General features: G+C 39.0%; 1 protein-coding gene across 1 annotated transcript in view; it reads right to left on the bottom strand.

The window, feature by feature from the left end:
* The window catches only part of MAN2A1 (mannosidase alpha class 2A member 1), a 212,097-nt gene that overhangs the window by 154,955 nt on the left and 36,704 nt on the right, over positions 1-20,438 (bottom strand). Inside the window, exon 3 of the mRNA XM_084629262.1 lies at positions 19,037-19,181. Coding sequence (XP_084485388.1) covers positions 19,037-19,181 — 145 coding nt within the window. The remainder of the gene's footprint in view (positions 1-19,036; positions 19,182-20,438) is intronic.

The following is a 20,438-nucleotide window of genomic DNA, read 5'->3' as shown; positions in this document are numbered from 1 at the left end:
ACTGTCCTCAAAAAACGACTAATAATGAGTTCTTATCATGCTCCCCATGAAATGCTCAACACTAGATCCTTGTCCATACTCCCATATAAACAGTCTGGAGCATGGTTGTCTAGCTGATCAGATTTTGTACACACTAATGAGAATAATCATCATAAATGTAGTAAGCAGTTCAAGTAAGATGACCTCCTGAAGGTGGAAACATATCTACATTACCACAGAACAAAGTTTAATGTTTCAGTTTGCATAGATAAAATGACAAGACTGGACCATTCAACATCAGCACCTGTGTGATTTAATCAAAGGGAAAGGTTCCCCTTTCCTGAAAGTTTCAAAACTTGGGCACAAATGTTCTGCCCTACTTTTGATGTCCCATAACATTGTCATCTTTGCATTTCATATAAACTTGCAGCAACATAGTCAAAGTAGGTAAAACTGTGCCAGATAAAACAAACTAGCTACTATTTTACAAATAGTTTCTGATAGCATCAAACATTTGTTTTGTAAAGGATGGCTGTTGGCCCTTATTTTATGAGTCAACAGAATCAAGTGATTCAGTGGCCAGGAAACTGGATTTCACTGTTGCAGCCAGTGGTTCTTCAGATGCAATGACACAACCTAGAGAAAACAGTAAGATTACCACTCATGAGGCTAGCCTATGGTAAAATAAATAAATAAAAATTAAAAGATTCTGGCAAGAGCTTTACCTTCCAGTTTATACTCTGTCAATGAGGAAAATGGAAGCAAAGGAGAAAATTAATTGGAACATCACTGCGTTCCAGTATTAGTTGTAGTAAGCTGGAAACTGGATGTTTTGGTAGACCACTTCAAGCTCCTCTAGAAAATATCTTGGAAGTAAGGCCTACTAGTTAGGAGGAAAAACACTCCTGTTGAAAGAGTATGACATCAAATTTAACTTTCTGGACAGGTGGTATGCCCTAACTTATTAAAAAAATAAAAAACTGATTAGCAGAACAAGAGAATCATTGCATAGTTTACCTGTTATGGTTGTGTGTTCTGCTAAGAGTTGGTGATAGTTTAGTCTTACCCAATGGACTATGAAGATAACATTACAAAAAGATTACATGTCATGGATTATTGATAAATTTAGTGGTACACTTTTTAGTTTGAAGTATTTGACAGAGAAAAGTGCCACATTTCTGAGGATGTAAGATGTACTCCGCTTCAAACGTGTATCTAGGCATTCAGTGACCAGGTATTTAACCAAAAGCAAAATCTCCGTTGTAAAGTGAGAAGGGCTAGAGAGATTTCTTTCTAGAATTTATGTGGTAGATTTATGGGCGTTTGGTCATGGCAAATGAAAACCCATACAAACCCTGCAGAATTAGAGATTTGTATTTCCAAGAAGAAACAGCTTGTCTAGTTTCCAAATAGATTCTCACCCTTGTTCCACCAAAGAAACATGGTCACTAATAAGGGAATTCTGATCCTGAGTATTATAGATTTTAAAGAAAAAGAACGCTTTTGAAGGATTCCATTCAGCAGCCACTTCACACTACTGAGTCTAGAGCTGCAAGCAGAAGCTTTCCTTCCCGAGTTTACTGCAGCAGGAGCAATTAGCTAGGGACTTTGGTATTGATTTTATGTAGCAATAACTCAGATGATGTACCAATGGGATGTAGTATAAAACTGATGAGAGATTAGACAGAATGCTAACGTTCACAATGGTAGACCTTGTCTCTATTTTGTTACTTCAGATTAGGGAGAAGTTTAAAAAAAAAAGCAGAAACACAGAACAGCATAACAATGGCACTATCAAGAGGTCCATGGAAACTTAGGGAACAATGGAAGTAACATATGCTATACCGAAGAGTCACGTTTGTTCTGGAATAATGTCTCCACACTAGGAGTTATTCCAGCATAGTTAGACTGTTAAAATTATATTGCTGTATAGTATAGTTTACATGTAGACAAGTGCTACGCTGCTTAAAGGCAAGACAAATTGCATTTCTATAATCTTGTTTTTTTAAAGCATGGTGGAGGAACAGACACAACCTGCAGTTTATATCAGAAATGATAAGTAAAATCTTGATGGAATTAAATTCTCATTTCTGTGCAACTGTGTTATTTATTATATATAGATTCTCAGTGACCCCATACTGAGATGACTGACATCTGACAGCCAAAACTCAAATATAGCACATGAAAATAAAGGTAGAAAACAGAAGTGTGGAATTCTATTTTCTGTAGTCTGAATTTTTCAATTCAGCTTTTGCTATAAATAACTTCCAATACAAAAAGTGAACACCTGGTGTATATATATGACAAAAGTTTTGGTCTAAAATTAAAGATGTCCTCCAGAATGAGCAACAATTGAAAGTCATGAAGTCTTTTGCAGACTGGAAGGCAAAAAAATTAAAGAATCAATTTTGGACAAAGAAAATGCGCTGAATTCTACTAGATCCCCTTTGTTCTATAAACCAGAAAGTCAACTAGCTAGAAAGTTTTTCTCCTCCAAAATGGAGGTCAACTTCACCTCCACTACTCCCAACGTAAGTTAAGGAGCAGGGTATTGGATATTTACAAAGAACACCATCAGAGCTGCTGACCTCTCTCAAAATTTATAATTTTTTTTTGTTTTAAAAAGAGAGAGATTACCTTGATAAATCTTATCTAGAACATCTAAATATTGCCTGGGAATGATTAAGAGACACAGTTTAAGTTATCAAGGGAAGCCTCTTATGCTTTGTCAACACTAGACCTTTGCCAGCAAAATTTCATCGGTCAGGATGCAAAAACACCCACCTCTCTGATCAACATATGTTTCACATACAAAAATGCCGGCGTGGACAGAGCTATGTCGGCAGGAGAGTGTCTCCTGCCAACATAGCTACCACAGCTCATTGGGGGTGGTTTAATTACAGAGCAGGCACACAGGAGACTTTAGAGCTGTGGAGGGTAGTACAGACACAGGCTAAGTCAACTGTATCTTTGGAGACCTTAAACAAGATTAATTGTCATCCGTGCTAAAGGAATCAGCCAAATTTTTAAATGCTTAAATCAAGACTCTGGTGTAAGACAGCAATTGTTAACACCTGTGTCCCTCAAGTAAGTATGTGAATTAGAAAATTTGTATTTTATCATGAATTGAAAGTGTGTTCCTTGAGACAGTTCTGCAATTTTTCAAGGGCTTGAATCAGCCTCATCACAAAGAGAGGGAGTGGCAAGGGGAGCTGCCAAATACGTTCCGCCAGTTTACATGCGGCCCTAGGGCCGATTCTGATGTGAGTCATGAGCACTAAAAATAAGTTTACACTGTTCAAGGTTGAAACAATACTGAAGAATTTCATAGTAGCTGTCTGATTCTAAATCTCCATGCCTTCCTGCCCCATCACCCTCCAAGTTATACAGAAGAGCAATCAAATATCCACTCTTCAATTTATTTTCTTTATCTAGTCTTCACATGCTATCCTCTCTTTTCAGGAAAATTAAATATTGCAGATGTTTATGTAGTAGGCAGCAGGGACTTATGGTTATAGATACAAAGGTGCTATAATTGTGTTTTAGTCATCCTATTAAATGTGAAATGAAAACATACCACCCAACCATCTTTCAATTTCATGGTTGGTGGTCTGAAATTTTAAAAGGTAATATTAACCAAGTTATTAACATTATTCCTAGTAGCAGTTTTTCTTTTTTGCTTTAATTTTACGTAAGCTATGAAGTCTTGTCTATGCTATCATACTCATGTCCTACCAGACTTCTACAGGAAATGTGGAAATCAAGGACAATGTTTAAAATTAGCAGTGGCCCACTAAACTGAAGGTAATAAACCACCTGAGAAGCCATTTTAAAATTACCCTCTGCAATGGGCCAATAGAAAACAAACCAAAGAACATAGCAGATATTACCAAATTCTGTAAGCGTACACACTTCGTATTCTATGGTATTACGATCAAATTTAAGATTTTTACAAACCTGCATAAGCTTCCTTTTGAGGAAATCGTTTCAATATTGAAACAGGGCCACTCACACATTAAACTAGTTTTAGATTTTAAAGAGTCACATTTAAACCTGAAATTAGACCATCTCCACTATAGCTAAGGTTGAGAAGCCCTTAGAAAACACACAGGAACCATATGTCTTAGGGGAGAGAACAGACTGGGACTCAGAAAACCTGGACTCTATTTCTGGCTCTGCCATTGGCCTAGTAGGTGACATTAGCTAAATCACTTCACCTCTCTGTTCCTCAGTTTCCCCTCTGTACAATGGGGATGATGATCCTAAACAAATTAGGGAAATACAGCCTAGATGGAGCTACTATAAGGTAGGTGCATAACTGTTTGGATATTTGTTCCCAGAGAGTAGTTATCAGTGGTTCACAGTCAAGCTGGAAGGGTATAACGAGTAGGTTCCCACAGGGATTGGTCCTGGGTCCATTTCTGTTCAATATCTTCATAAAATGATTTTGATAATGGCATAGAGAATACACACAAAGTTTGCAGATGATACCAAGCTGGGAGGGCTGCAAATGCTTTGGGGATAGGATTAAAATTCAAAGTGATCTGGACAAACTGGAGAAATGGACTAAAGTAAATAGAAGGAAATTCAATAAGGACAAATGCAAAGTACTCCACTTCAGAAAGAGCAATCAATTGCACACATACAAAATGGGAAATAATTGCCTATGAAGGAGTAGTACTTCAGAAAGAGATCTGGGGGTTATAGTAGATCACAAGCTAAACATGAGTCAACAGCGTAAGACTCTTGCAAAAAAGCAAACATCATTCTGGTATGCATTAGCAGGAATGTTATAAGCAAGACAAGAGAAGTAATTCTTCCACTCTATTCCATGCTTATATGGCCTCAACTGGAATAGTGTGTCCAGTTCAGGGTGCCACGTTTTAGGAAAGATGTGGAAAAACTGGAGAAAGTTCAGAGGAGAGCAACAAAAATTATTAAAGGTCTAGAACAGTTGTGCTCAAACTGTGGGTTGGGACCCCAAAGTGGGTTGCAACCCCATTTTTATGGGGTCGCCAGGGTTGGCTTAGACTTGCTGGGGCCCAGGGCCAAAGCCCGAGCCCCACCACCTGAGGCTGAAGCCTGAGGGTTTCAGCCCTGCATGTTGGGACTCAGGTTACAGGCCCCCTGCCTGGGGCTGAAGCCCTTGGGCTTCAGCTTTGTCCCTCTCCCTCCCCCTCTCCAGCCCAGGTCAGTGGGGCTTGGGCGGGCTCAGGCTTCAGTCCCCCCTCTTAAAGTCATGTAATTTTTACTATCAGAAGGGGGTTGCAGTGCAATGAAATTTGAGAACCCGTGGTCTAGAAAACATCACCTATGAGGAAATAGTGAAAAAAATGGGTTTGTTTAGTCTGGAGAAGGGAAGACTGACGGGGGGTACATGATAACAGTATTCAAGTACATAAAAGGTTGTTACAAGGAGGAGGGAGAAAAATTTTTCTTGGTCACGTCTGAGGATAGGACAAGAAGCAATGGGCTAAAATTGCAGCAGGAGAGGTTTAGGTTGGACATTAGGAAAAACTTCCTGTCAGGGTAGTTAAGCACTGGACCAAATTACCTAGGGAGGTTGTGGAATCTCCATCACTGGAGGGTTTTAAGAGCAAGTTAGACAAACACCTATCAAGGGTGGTCTAGACTCTGATAATATTTAGTCCCATCTTGAGTGCAAGGGACTGGACTAGAAGACCTCTCAAGATCCCTTCCAGTCCTACACTTCTATGATTCTAAGTTTTGTACCTTGGTAAATTGCCTTGAGCTCTACTGATGAAAAGTGCTATGTATAGCTAAAAGAAAAGGAGTACTTGTGGCACCTTAGAGACTAACCAATTTATTTGAGCATAAGCTTTTGTGAGCTACAGCTCACTTCATCGGAAGCTTATGCTCAAATAAATTGGTTAGTCTCTAAGGTGCCACAAGTACTCCTTTTCTTTTTGCGAATACAGACTAACACAGCTGCTACTCTGAAACCTATGTATAGCTAGGTATTCTTATCAGTTCACAGTAATGTCTCAACAGCAAACGTACATTACAACTGCCTAAGTGACAACTAACTCCTATCCACATTTATCTTTCTGTTAAAAACAACTAGGAAATTCACTGACAAAAAAATTTTGCTAATGCAAAATGAAGGTTGCCTGGTAGCATATTGTCCCTTTCCAAAATGCTGAGTGCAGAAAAACTCAAACTTCTGAAAACCAGGAAATACAGATTAGCATATGCAGGGTTGGGCAACTGACCAGTCACACAACATTAAAAATGGTCAAATATTCTAAAGCAGTAATTTATTAGAACAACAACAAAAAGACAGACAGACTAGGGTCTCAAATAGGCTTAGCCTTAGATAGGTACTTATGCCTAATTACAAAAACAAAGTTACTTAGCAATTATTTTAACTCAAAAAAATGCAAAACAATTAAATGAAGTTTTTAAAAGTGGAAGATTAATTACTCTTTAGCTATGTTAAGTCAGCATGTAAATGCATTATTCAAGACTGAACAGTTACAAAAGAAAGAAAATTACACAGAAAAAAAACACGTTGCCATTATAAAAGAAAAGGTCATTTTTAAATGCACTTAATGCTAGGCACACAGGAGGCCAACTCTTCAAGCAGCTTAATGGTTGTGAACCCTCCTCTCCAACCCTCCACATTCACACCCTTCTGAGTTAATTTCAGTGTTTGTCTAGGTCAGTTTAGATGGTAAACTCTTTCAGGCAGGAACTGAGTCTTTTAAACTTGTTTAACGTGCTTTGTAAACCACTGCGTATATGGATGACCTGGTATACAAAAAGATAAAAATAAACAGTGTTAGTTCTAGAAATTTCCAGCCGATCAAGATGCTCAGCTTTCAATTAGTTGAGCATTTTCCCAAAAGGTGTCATTAGCATATAGAAAAGTGAGCGATCAAGACATTTAGGTAGGCTTGCTAACACATGGCACCATGATGCAATTTAAACCACCTAAATTTGGGCATTCTTGCTGGAATAGTTGCCAGTACTGGACAGTGGTCAAAAATAGGCAGTGAATTGACATTATTTGGCTGGTCAATTGACCGTACTGGCAAGCCTACATACATGCCCACGGAACATTAACTCTGCCTTCTGAACCATGTCCTAGTATATCCATAACACACAGTCACATTCTGCCTTTACACTGTGCTGAACAGGAACTACCTATAGATGCTTTCTATTCAAACACTTAGTCTATTCCACATCTGCAAAGTTTTTATAACCTCTTTACCCCACTTTACAATCACTTTACCTAGGGTTGCTAGGTGTCCAGTTTTTGACCGGAGAGCCCGATTTTAAGGGGACCTGTAGAGTCTCCCATCAGAAGTAAGGACCAGACACCAAAAGTCCAGTTACCACAAGGCCATAACTAGGGCGGAGCAAGAGGAGCAGCTTCCCCAGCTGTAGAGGCAGCATCAGCACCCAATCCCTCGCAGGGCTGGGCCAAGCAGCATCAGCCAGAGCCCAGGGCAGAGCAGCACCTGCCAGGCAGGAGCGGTGAACACTGGGAGGGGCTGGCCTGCCCCCAGCCAGGGGCCCTTTTGGTTCTGCTCTACTCTGGCCCCTGAGCATGGCTGGCTTAGCTGCTGCAATGGACCCAAAGGAGCCACCCATGAGGTAAGAGAGCAGGGCCTGGCCCTTTGCTGGCAGCTGGGCAGGGAAGGATCCCTGGGGGGAGCTGAGCCCACACAATTTTGACCATAGCTGTGGTGCAGGGGCACTGGAATGGGTGGGGAAGGAACCATGGTCCCAGCACTTTTTACTTATCTTAAGGGAAAGCAGGCAGGGGAGAGGGGAGGCACCGGGTCATCAACCTGCACCGAGGCCACCTCCTACCTGCATCTCATGGGCAGGCAGGCTGTATGTCAGATTGCAGATCCCAGCCCTGGCTCCGTGGGTGGCAAATGAGTAGTCCCCTTCAAAGCAGAGGGAGCACACCTGGAGGAGGTTGGGAATGGGAGAGGATCGGGCAATGGGGAAGGGGGAGAAGAGAAGGGGGAAGAGTAGTGAGCGGGGACGGGGCCTCGGGGGAAAGAGGCAGAGTAGGGGAGGTTCCGGTGCTCCTGCTGGACTGTCCAGTTTTAAGAAATTGAAAAGTTGGAAACTATCTTTATCCTCATGTACACAAAGCCAACTAACAGTATACTTTCACTTACCCTTCATTACACTCACAGTGCACACTCACCTCCCACCTAGTGCTGACAATTCTCATAGCAAAACCACTCCTATGCCCAGATACTGACACAAGCTACATAATACAGTACCGAAATGAGGCATACTGAATCTCTCAAGGTACACATGCATTTCTTTCCTTTGATCACATACATTGGGGGTGGAGGCGTGAAACACAGAAGGGAGCATATATTCCTAGAAGGGCAGAACTCCCCCCCAAGATCACCTCATAACACAGTCATAGCTCTATACAACCCTTCCATTCAATACAGGTACACAAAGTGAATGCAGCTGGAGTGCATGCAGATAATTCCAAGTTGCTATTGCCCGCTCCAGGAGAGCAGAGTTAAGGTTGCATGGCTGTGTACCTTAATTCTGTTTTTCCTGGTTCTCAGATGTTTGAGTTTTGCTGAATTTGGAACTCTGGATGGGCACGAGATATCATCAGGCAACCTTAACTCTGTGTTAATAATGTGTTCTTTGTCAATGAATACCTAGGTATATTCATGTACTAAAGCAAAAAACTTGTGAAAAAACTGAAGGCTAATTTTTCATTTGAATTTAATCTAATTTCTACATTAATAATCATCTTGGGCTTTGTTCTTCACAACTACCAATATACACAATAGATTACGCAGCTCTAAAAGATTCCAGTCTACTACACATTGATAGTAGAAAACAAACTTGCAAGTCAATCTGCTAGTGGAGAAAAATGAAATTGCAATTATCAAGATCCTGGGGGCCAGCTGAGGAACATTAGATGTGTTGACATTTAATATAGGCTAAATAATATTTTAAGGTTTGCCTGGTAGCAAGACTCCCATGATGTTTTGCCATTAAGATGAAGCTAACTGTAGACAGTGGAATTTTATCAAGCAGTAACACTTAGCATGTGTTGAAAGCTGTTGTAGGAGAAGTCTCAGTATTGTAATAACCACAAGATATAAAACAGATAAATGTCTAAAAAAAGGCTTATGTGACTAACCAACAGGTGTTGAAATGGTTGGAAACTTGCAATGGAACAGAGAACCCTGGAAATAGCCTGTTATAACAATGGTGTACCAAAACGAAGGAATAGATATGGACCAGAATGATACAGAGGAAGAGTGACAAAGACATAACTGCCCCTAAATCATAGGAAAAGTAAGACCATCTGCAGACTGGATGCAGGCTGTCACAGAACTCAACAGACTATTTTCCATAGCTGTTGGTAACTGTATGCCTCTCTGTATGTGCTGCCTTTTCTAATTGTTAAATCAATAAATCCAAACAAAGCTCAAGTTTGTTTTTATTAACTAATCCATACTTAAAAGAACTCCTCTCATTAAACATATAATCACATTTAACAATATTAACCATTACTGGTTATCTAATTGGTTGATTACTGACAAATTACTGATAATCACTCTCTCTTCAGGTTTACCCAGGAGGTGAAAGGGAGATGGAGAAAGGTGACTTAAAGCAATCTTTGCACTCCTCCAGTCCTGGGGCAGGTCAGCATTGAGCCAGTCCCCAGGCCCAAATTAAAGCATCTTGAGGACTGCTCTAATTGCCACCAGTTGCCACCACCAGAAAACTACCATTATGACAACTAGTGATTAGATGGAGGACAGGGATCCCTGACCACACCTTTTTCCCCAGCCATGCCCCATGTTCCAGTCAGAGGGAGAAGGGGCAACACAGGGAGCCCATGTTCCTCCTAATTAGTAGAATTCACTTAGGGCTAGTTAACTTGGAACTAGGACAGTTTTGTAAAAGAGCAGCACAAAGCCAATGTACCAGAGGACCTGACCCCCAAATTTCTAATAATGTTAAAATGGAGCAATACTAAAGATATGAAAGTGACAGAACCTTATTTATCTTCTTCAGTTTCCAGACACAAGGCCTGTTTTTTATACAGGATAGTACTACTGTTACTGAAGAATATTTTTACAACAATCAGAATCATTATACTACAGTGTTTTGTACCCTATGTAACTAGTTAAGAGTCTTGTTACAGGATTGCATATCAAGACATTCCAAGGCCTGTAACTCAAACACAGTTTGACCTATTCTCAAACTCTGCAGAAAACATATTCCCCACTTTCAGAGCAATCCAATTTCACTAACCAAAGTTATAAGACGGTTAAAAAATAAGCCTTAAAATAGAACCTAGCTTTAACATTAAATATGGAGACTATGGCCAAGACCTTCAAAAATGGATGCCCAAAGTCAGACTCCTAAATCCTTAGGACCCCCCCCCCCATTTTTTTTTTAAATAAAGTTGGAGCCTTTTAAAAGAAATTAAATAGATGTTAAACACACATAGTCTGAAGGTAATAGCCACACAATAATTTGAAGATTCATGTGATAACTTGCATTTACCGCACATTTTCAAATGCCTCTACCACATTCTCCCCCACTAAACCATCTTCTTTAGGACTACTAAAATTCCATAGTTTCCTTTCCCCATCGTATTGAACTTTCACTCTCATGGCACTTCCCTAAGACAGGCAACATTCAAGTTCTAGGGGATTCACAGGTTGAAGGTCTGCTATTTCACGATCCTTCAAGACTAAAAATGCACGGTTTATACCACTGAAAAGAGGAGATTCTCAGCTTTCCACCAGATCCCCAGCATTTGTTTCTAGTCCTGGAAAGTCTGTACATATGAAACGTAAAGTAAACAGATACAAATGTAATAAATTATTTATCTCTCTCTCAGAAGTCTATACATTTAGATTCATAGTGCTAACAAAGTCAGGTTTATAGGTAGAGGAATTTAAAGAAATTATGACTATTTTTTAAACAAATCAGCTTTTCTTAACTAATTTTCCTATAAAATATGTGGTGGATAAGGACTATATAATGTGTGACCTAAATGTCTCATCAGCACTCATTCACCATTACACACATGGACAAAATAAACTCAGGAGAGAGAAACTAGGATGAGAATTTAAGGCTTCTGCAAGTAAAACTGAGTATAACTTCTTTAGCCACACACTATTTCTACTAGTTCCAGCAAAGAAAGTCAGTTGCAGGATCTTGCCACTGGACAAATCTACATTTTGTAATGGCCCAGCTAGTGTTGTCAAGTCAACTGCATGCTGCATACAGGGATTTATGACCCACCTCTTTCCCTCTCTGTGAATTACTGAGGGAGAGGGTAGGAAGTATGACAGCTAGAATTTGAAGGTCACTCAAATGCAGATATAATTTTGTGATGTTTCCGATCCGGCTCCTCAGTTCTCTCAGAGTCTGAAGCATGATGAAATGGCTCCAAGTTTCCTTTATGCACTCAAGCCTACCAATTTCCAATCATTCTGAATTAATACTTTGACCTTGTTGTGTATGGTTGAGCATTCATACTCCACCTTTAGAATGAAGTCTTCAGTTTATGTGCCCAAAGACGTCAGGAAGATAAGTTAAGTATACCACCAAGATCAATTACTGAAGACATAAGCAAAAGGCAATCACTAACCATTCATGAAAACCTGCACTCCTGCTCTTAATTAAATGAGTCAAGATAGTACTTTACTTCATGCATAATCTAATTTCAGCATAAAAAATAGTTGACAGTTACAGAAACCCACATAATCACAAATCAATTCAAAAGTGTCATGAATGCACAGCAACAGACACTGATTGCTCTTGAACACCTTTAGAACCTTTGAAGCCATATCTATTATGCAGGGAAGAATACGACTATTCTGTGGTACATGTCCTGTATGTACATTGTGCAAAATAAGACATCTGAAAAAGATCATGTTGACATTGGGAGTTTGAGTAACCAAATCTTGACGAGTTTTGGAGGTTTAAGTTTTCACTGAAAAACGTCTTCAGGTTTACCTTTCACTGATAGATGTCCAGTTTCTAGATGCTGAAATAACACTGAAGGCTTCATACTTTTGGCATGCAGCACTTTAGGATGCCCTATATTTTAATAATATGAAAATGCTTTCCCCACACTTTCCCATTTTCTCTTTCAGCCACTGTTGGAGCAAGCTGACACTGTCCTTTTCCACAAAAGGATCTCTTTCCAAATCAATGAGCTGCAGCAAAAACGAGCAGATGCAATGTGTTCATATAAGGCTCAGTGGTGCCCTCAGGCCTCTTAAAGTTTACAGCAGGCATATCTGATGTTCTAATTCAGGGACACATTTTGCCACAATCTATATGCTTTGTGTTGTACATAATAAACATTTGAATAGGGCATGTTCTCTTGTATAAGGCAGATCTTGTGGGGCATGTAGCATTTTTTTGCAGTGTGCTTACACAGAGCTTAGCACAATGAGATCTAGTCCCTGACGCATTACCCCAATAAATAATACTGTTATTAGCAGAAGTTGTAGCAACCTGCTGCACACACTCATATCCTTTACTGAACTACTAGCAGGGGTTCTCAAAATACAATAATTTGGTGCCCTTATAGTGAAACACTATTAGGGGGCTATATGCATTTTCCCCTCCATCTTACTTTTTTGCATGAACTTCCACAAAACCCTATAAACCCTCTGTGACCTGCAATCCATAATGTGGGAAAGTTCTGAGACCTACAGATATAAACATACTATAAGAACTAAGAATTTTTATTCTTCTTCTAATAGTGTAAGGCTCATCTAGTCACCAAGAGGCAAATTAGTTTACAGTACTGCACGAAAAGTTAATATAAACTCAGAGAGTGTGGCACTAGCTCATAGTATCTGATTTGTTAGTAATAGTTACCATACTAGAGCTGGTTTTCACTGCTAAAAAAGGGTGGATTTTCAGCAAGATAACTAAACCAGGTTCGCTATTGCACTATAAAATCCTAGTGGAGACAAAATATAGTTGGGGTGCCATAGTGTTGACCTCTTTCAGCAACCCCGTGGTAAAATTAGTGTGTCCTGTCCCCCCTAGGATTTTACAAAGCAATAGCTAACCGACATTTACCTATCCCACTGGGAAAAAGAAACCACATCTTTTTTGCAGTGAAGACACAGCCTAGGATTTATTGCACAAACTGAAATTTTAGAGTGTGAGAAATGAGCAGTAGGACATTTAGTCAAGTGAAAAGCCTGGGCTAAGATAAAAAGGACATATGGCTGATAGATGGCCTGTTAATGACTCAGTGCTTCATTCCCTATGGAGCAGTCCAAAGAAACTCTTTTCTAGACAATAGGTCCCAGATATTGAAAAGCCAGAAAACTGCCTCAATTGTTCAGTACTCTTGGACAGTTCTAAGTATCAATAATGGCACCTGAGGGAAACCTTTGTTCTGAATTTTTTTGATGTAATCTCTTCCAACTCTTTAAATCAGAATTTTCTGTAGTACCTGGCTGATGAATCTTGCCCATATGCTCAAGGTTTAGCTGATCGCCATATTTGGGGTCGGGAAGGAATTTTCCTCCAGGGCAGATTGGAAGGCCCTGGAGGTTTTTCGCCTTCCTCTGTAGCATGGGGCACGGGTCACTTGCTGGAGGATTCTCTGCTCCTTGAGGTCTTCAAACTACAATTTGAGGACTTCAATAGCATAGATATAGGTGTGAGGTCTTTTTTAGGAGTGGTGGGTGAAATTCTGTGGCCTGCATTGTGCAGGAGGTCAGACTAGATGATCATAATGGTCCCTTCTGGCCTAAATATCTATGAATCTATGAATCTATGAAATCCTGAACTCTGCCAGAAAGTTACAGGCCCAAGCTTTCATTACACAGACACACACACAATTTAAAATGCACCTATTGTTGACACTAATAGTCAGCAGTGAGCATTTTTGCAGTCTAGACAAAAGTTTATAACCACTGCTAGACTCAAATGCTATGTTGATGAGAATTATTAAAGATACTTGTTATGCAGCGTTTATGGTGGTCACAGTTATAGCTGACACAGGCAAGAGGTGTAATTACCTAGAGCCTCAAATATTGTTATTTTGATGGTCAAATGAGATGGCCTGACCTTTAGATTAGTCAGTATAGCAAGAAACAACCATGGAGCCACCTTGAATAGTTGGGTTCTGCTGAAGTAATAAAACAAGGCCCTGGAAAAATCAAGTGTGCGCAACTGCTTCTTCTCCCGGAGCAGAGTGTGACTTAGGAAAGGAAACTGGCCCTAGTAGTTTGCTGGAGGAGGAAGCAGTAGACATGATATATCTTGATTTTAATAAGGCTTTTGACAATCGCACATGACATTCACATAAACAAACTAGGGAAATGTGATCGATCTGAAATTACTATAAGGTGAGTGCAAAACTGGTTGCAAGTCTGTACTCAAAGAGTAGTTATCAATAGTCTGCTTCTAACTGGGAAGGTGTATCTACTGTAGTCCCACAAAACAGTCATGGGCTCAGTACAATTCAATATTTTCATTTATGACTTGGATAATAGGGTGGAGAGCACGCTTATAAAATTTGTAGATGACCACCATCACCTAAGTAAAATATATATAATATACATTTATATTTATATTTATTTTAACCAATTTGGCAAATGTGTCTCAAATCCATCAACAGTTTCAGGCATTTATTTACCTTTTTGGCAAATAAATTATTTGTCTGAAAAATTTCACCCTGCTCTTGTAATAGATGCTGGCTTTATTGCTTGGGGTGCTGGCTTCAGGCTGTTAGTGCCAAAGGATTTCATTAATGCCAAAGATTTCAGTGTCAAAGATGCTAGTGCCAGCTTCATCAGCATCCTCTTAGCCTTCCTTTCATTGCCCAATCCCGGGGGTCTGGAGTGTGCTCGAGGGAGTGCTAGCCAATGCTGTCTTTTCCAGACTCACTCTGGTAGTTATCGCTTCAGGGTCTGAAGTGACCCACATGAACTGCTCTAGCAGAAACATGAGCCAAGCATCCTTGGTTTTGCAGGTCCTTGAGAAGAAGGACTTTTACATAGAGCACCTATCAGGCATGTGGCACTCTTGTAGGTAGAAGAGGTATCAATTACGTCCATCTTTGATGGGATTCAGTCCGTCGCAAGACAGGCATTATTTGACTCCTAATGATTTGATTGATTTAGTTGGTGTTGGTCCTGCTTTGAGCAAGGGATTGGACTAGATGACCTCCAGAGGTCTCTTCCAACCCTAATATTCTATGATTCTATGATTTAGAGTCTGCCAAGAGGCGTGGCCACTGGCATGCAGCATCTTCCACCATTGTACACAGGGATGCACAAAGTGATAGCTGATAGGACCTTCCAAAGAAAAGAAAACTGAGGAAAAGAGAAGTGTGAAGATGAAGTTTGTTTCACACAGACGAGTTGAAAAACTGAAATGAAGTCTTTCAGGTCAGATATTCACTAAGTTTCACATCGTTGCCATGGGTGGTAAGAAAAAACCAAGGGAGGGTCACGGCTGCTCTACCCTTTATGCCTTCACACTGGAGCATGAGGCAGTGCCAACAGACAATTATTCAAAAGATTCTGATCTTACGTGAATGTGCAGCTCATTGGGATCCACACTGACACATACTCAAAGCAATAAGGCTTTTCCAGACTAAAACTTTATTAAGACAAAGTTAAGGATGAAAATATATTATTGTCTTTTAAAACAAAGTAAAACATTACTGAGTCAGGACATCTGCTGTTAAGTTACCAGCCCCCACACAAATAACTTAACTTTGTTTAATTCCTAGCATTTCATTTGGGTTTTGTTGTGAGTTTTGTTGTTTTGTCGGTTTTTCTTTAAAATATATATTAGCTTTGTTTTCAAAAAGGGCAGAAATCAACTGATTCTTGATTAATCTATGTCTAGAATCTAAGAATAGTTAGATAGTCTTGTGAGAATTGTTAATGTACCAAAGCTAGGGATCTCTTAATTATCTAGAACATGCTCCCCATAAGAAGGTCTAACACAGCTCATTTATGGGCAACAGAGCCCAGAACTTGAAGAGGCAGAGAGGAAATCTGTTTTAGAATTTAACTAAAAGTTGAACTAATTTTTTTCAGAACTGTGGCTAATTAACTGCATGTAGGTGAAAGATTAAGTTAAATCATTTCCCCAAGAATGTGATAACTCAAATGTGTGTACTGAACACCTTCTTTTCAAAAAAGTCCTTTTAGGTATGCATTTGATGATCAAGGAAATGAAACACCTTTATTTAACTTCAAAAAATACAGAAAGATATTTTAAAAACTCAGAAACCAAGTACTGGCAAGGAGCCATCAAGCATACGGCTCAAACAGGCAGCTCCAGAAATATTCATTAGTAGCAAAGAAGGACAGAGTCTTCTGACCAGAAACATCAGTTCCTTTTTATTAGCTTTTGAATATTGTACCTTTTTCAAAACTTAATTCTAGAAATAGTCAGAACAGCAATTGGTTAAGAAATGTAAATAGGGCAGTTAAGTTTTAAAATCATTTCCATTTCTTGTAATCTTTAAACTGTAATTAATTTTTATTCCTGTATATATCATTGTGTTATTTAAACAGACTATAAAAGGAATGAGTTATTTATGTCTGACAATTTTTGAAAAAAATCCTACCAAATCCTACCATGGGAAAGTGTTACATTTTGCCTGTCCTCTCAGGGCTTTTCTACATGGTGCATCAGTACTCGCTACATGGGGCATGATTTCTAAAGCACACTAACTTGCTGAGCATTAATTGGTCCACGTAGACCCTACTGATGCATACTACAGGTGTGCTTTAATGTAATGCAGGCTACTCTTTACTTTAGTATGTCTGGGAAAGTTTAATAAAGTACAATGGGGTACTGAGCAAAAAGAAAGACAAGAAGGGGCTGCTCATAATATGTTATATTGGATCATTTATATCACATACAGTGTGCTTAGTGTTTGTTTTTGGGACACTTCTATCAAAAATGTATTATGCAATGCCAAATAAGATTTATTTTCTGCTATTTCTTGATGTCTGATAATTTCAAAATGCGTCATGCTGTAGACTGCTGATATATATTTCAGTCTGATCCATAGTACTACAAATATTAAAAAGCTATTTAGAAAGAATTCATCAATGAAATTATACTTGGAAAGAATCATAGCAGGAAAGACTTAATTATTTAAATTGTAAGATTCAAATTGTTATAATTAGTGCTAAGTAGATTCTCCTCCCCTCTCATCAACTGAAGTCTTGTGTGTGTTTACAAACCAATGAGTAGGGCTAACCTTCTCATGATTTGTCTACATGGGAAAGTGTTACAGTTATACTGGTATAGACTCCCTGTATGGGCACATTCTGGATTAAGAGTAGCTTTTTGTTCCCTCCCCACCACTTATTTTTTTAAAACATTAGTTTACACCCCTTCCAAAGCAACTTAAGCAAAACTGAAAAACTCTTATTCCAGAATAACTATTCACACAGGGGGTTACACCGGTAGAACTATATTCGTTTAAATTCACATCTTAGTTTATACCAGTATAAAAATACTCCATGTAGACAAAGCCTCAGCTTGCCCCTTTCCACACTACAAATACTTTTCAAAAGACGCCACAGTTGCTAACACTGGTTCAGCCCCATCACTATTAGCAGCATCACGAGAGTGTATAGTATACACAGCCTGCCTGCCAACTGTTATGTTTTAAGCACCACAATGTCTAGTACAGTGGCTCTCAACCTTTCAGGACTACATACCCCTTTTAGGAGTCTGATTTTGTCTTGCGTACCCCCAAGTTTCACCTCACTTAAAAACTACTTGCTTACTAAATCAGACAAAAATACAGAAAAGTGACACAGCACACTATTACTGAAAAATTGCTTATTTTCTCATTGTTGCCATATCATTATAAAATAAATCATTTTCAATATAATAGTGTATTTCAGTAAGGAGTATATAGAGCAGTATAAACAAGTCATTGTCTATATGAAATTTTAGTTTGTACTGACTTCCCTAGTGATTTTTATGTAGTCTGATGTAAAACTAGGCAAATAACTAGATGAATTGATGTACTCCCTGGAAGACCTCTGTGTACCCCCAGGGATATACATACATCTGTTTGAGAATCACCTGCCTAGTATGCTTAGTTGATACAATGTTTAAAATGGTAGTGGCAGATGGTGGGGATTCTACATTAAAACCATCCCTAGATGTTGCAGACCCTGAGGACTGGAGCTGGGTTCCCTCCCAATTCACCAAGAAACAGTGTTCTTGAAAACAGACCTTTGTTCCCTCAGTCCTAGGTCATCTAAAGATGGCCACATACATCCCTTTCTCCCTCAGAGGAACACTAGGTATCTGACTTTAAGCTACTTCTTCCCCTCTCCCCACTCAGGTACACGGAATGTAGATTTGCTGAAGAGAAATCTGAATTGTGGCAGGCAATTTACCTGAATTTTAGTTTTATGTACCAAACAGGTTGCCTTTTGCACTCATTGCTCTGTTATATAAACTTTATAGGTCTGTGGCACTTTTAACCTCACATAGTCATTAGAAACTAACTCATCTTGGGGGGATAAGGGAGATTACATTTGCTAACCACTTTAAGTATGAGCAATGAAGACGAAAACCACAGAAATTTAGATTCCCCAGTATCACTCTTCCAAAGATACAAGCCTATTAATCATTACTGGTAGCTTGCACTAAAAATAGTTAAACAACTATCAAAGTTGACATTTTTCTTCTTCTACATGCTGGTAAAAAAATCTTATTAAAATGAACTTATTTAATGCAGTAATGTGTAGTTCCATTTGACTTAACAGTGGTGAGCATCTAGAAATTCCATACTACGCTCCAATACAAAATGCCACCATTAAGGCTCTGATCCAGCTAATAATTAATCACATGAGTTGTTCCAGTGAAGTCAATGGGCTAAACTAAAACGTGCTCAAATGCTTTGGTGAATCGACACCCAATACACTAGGCAGCATGATTCAGGAAAGCCCAAACCCTAACACCAAAAGAAGGCTGCAGTCCTATATATCTTAACTCAAGTTGCTAAATACTCAGATTTCAAATCTATATGGCAGTGTATTACCTGGATCATTATGTGAGTGAGGCACAACAAACACTTGAAGAGGTTCATCATCCCATTCATTTTCATTGTACGTGATATCAAATCCTTGTTTCCAAACTCCACCATCTGGATTATCGAAAGGAAGAATGTCATAGACATCCAACATCTAAAAAGAGTAAAAGGAATGTACAGCATGAATTCATAAAACGGATATAGTGCACAATTCCATTACTGAAAAAAACACTGCTGTGTTCATTAAAATCCAGCATTAAATGCTGGCTGTTGCTCTTAAAAAAATATATTTTTTAATGGGTAACTGAAGACCAATCTAACTTACAGCAGCACAATTCATGCTTAGTATGATAATGACTGGGGACCAACCAAGATCAAGGGTTAATTGTATTGAGCACTGTTCATATACACAGCAATAGACAGTCCCTGCTCCAAGAACTTACAATCTAAACTGCAAAGACAAAGGGTAGGGGAAAGGGATATATAAATACAAGCAAATCGACCAGCGTGATGGTGGCATATGAGATATCTAGTTGCACAATTTTTTTCTGGCAGGAGGGTGGACTGTTAGGAAGGGATTAATGAAATGGAAAGTCAAGAGAACAGAGAAGGTGAGGGGACAAAACAAGTGAGGAGAGAGAGAAGAGGAAGGTCTGAGGGCAGGTGTGATGTGAAGCTGAGATAAAGAGACTACAAAGACAGCAGACACAAGTGGGATGGAACAAACAGCCAAAGTCTAGTCGAAACTATAGGAAACATCTTTGTTGGCTGATATGTTTAAGGCTGCTTCCGTAGGTGCTCTCTTCCTTAATAAAATACTTGTTCAAGTCAAACAAGAGATATGAAGTTTATTCAGATAACGGAGGTCTCAGTAAATGAAGCTCTCCAAAATGAGATGCCTGCAGAATTCAGACACTAATGGACAATTTTATATGGAGAAAATCTTGTGTTGAAGTCATACTTCAGGAATTACATCTGACTTTGCTAGTTAGAGTTTGGAGAACCATGTTTCTACATTTTTATTCTCGAACCAATTTCAAAAACACAAAGCTGTTACCCACTTATTTTGTTAGAAACTAACTTTATATGCTCCATATTACTGAAGGAAAAAGATCTAGGAAGAGCAAATATCACATTGTTTGAACATAACACTTTATGGTTTCAAATTCTGAAAAAAATAAGTTATTTCCATTTCCAAAGAGAGCTCAGCTGGATCCCCATACTTCGCAATGAAATCAAAGTTTTTTAAAATTTTATGTAGTTAATCAGGTCTATATCAGTAATGCACTCTGTGAAAGCATCATTATCTGTAAAACCTCAAATGGTTTTATATTGTTGCCAGAGTACCAAAACAGTTAACAGAACATTAAAAGGATGATTCAAAAATCATATACAAAAGATTAACCTTCAG

The sequence above is a fragment of the Lepidochelys olivacea genome, assembly GCF_965140295.1.
Source record: "Lepidochelys olivacea isolate rLepOli2 genome assembly, chromosome: 5".
Taxonomy (NCBI): Eukaryota; Metazoa; Chordata; order Testudines; family Cheloniidae; genus Lepidochelys; species Lepidochelys olivacea.
Note: the sequence above shows the minus strand (reverse complement) of the source record. Positions and strands in the feature narration are given on the sequence as shown.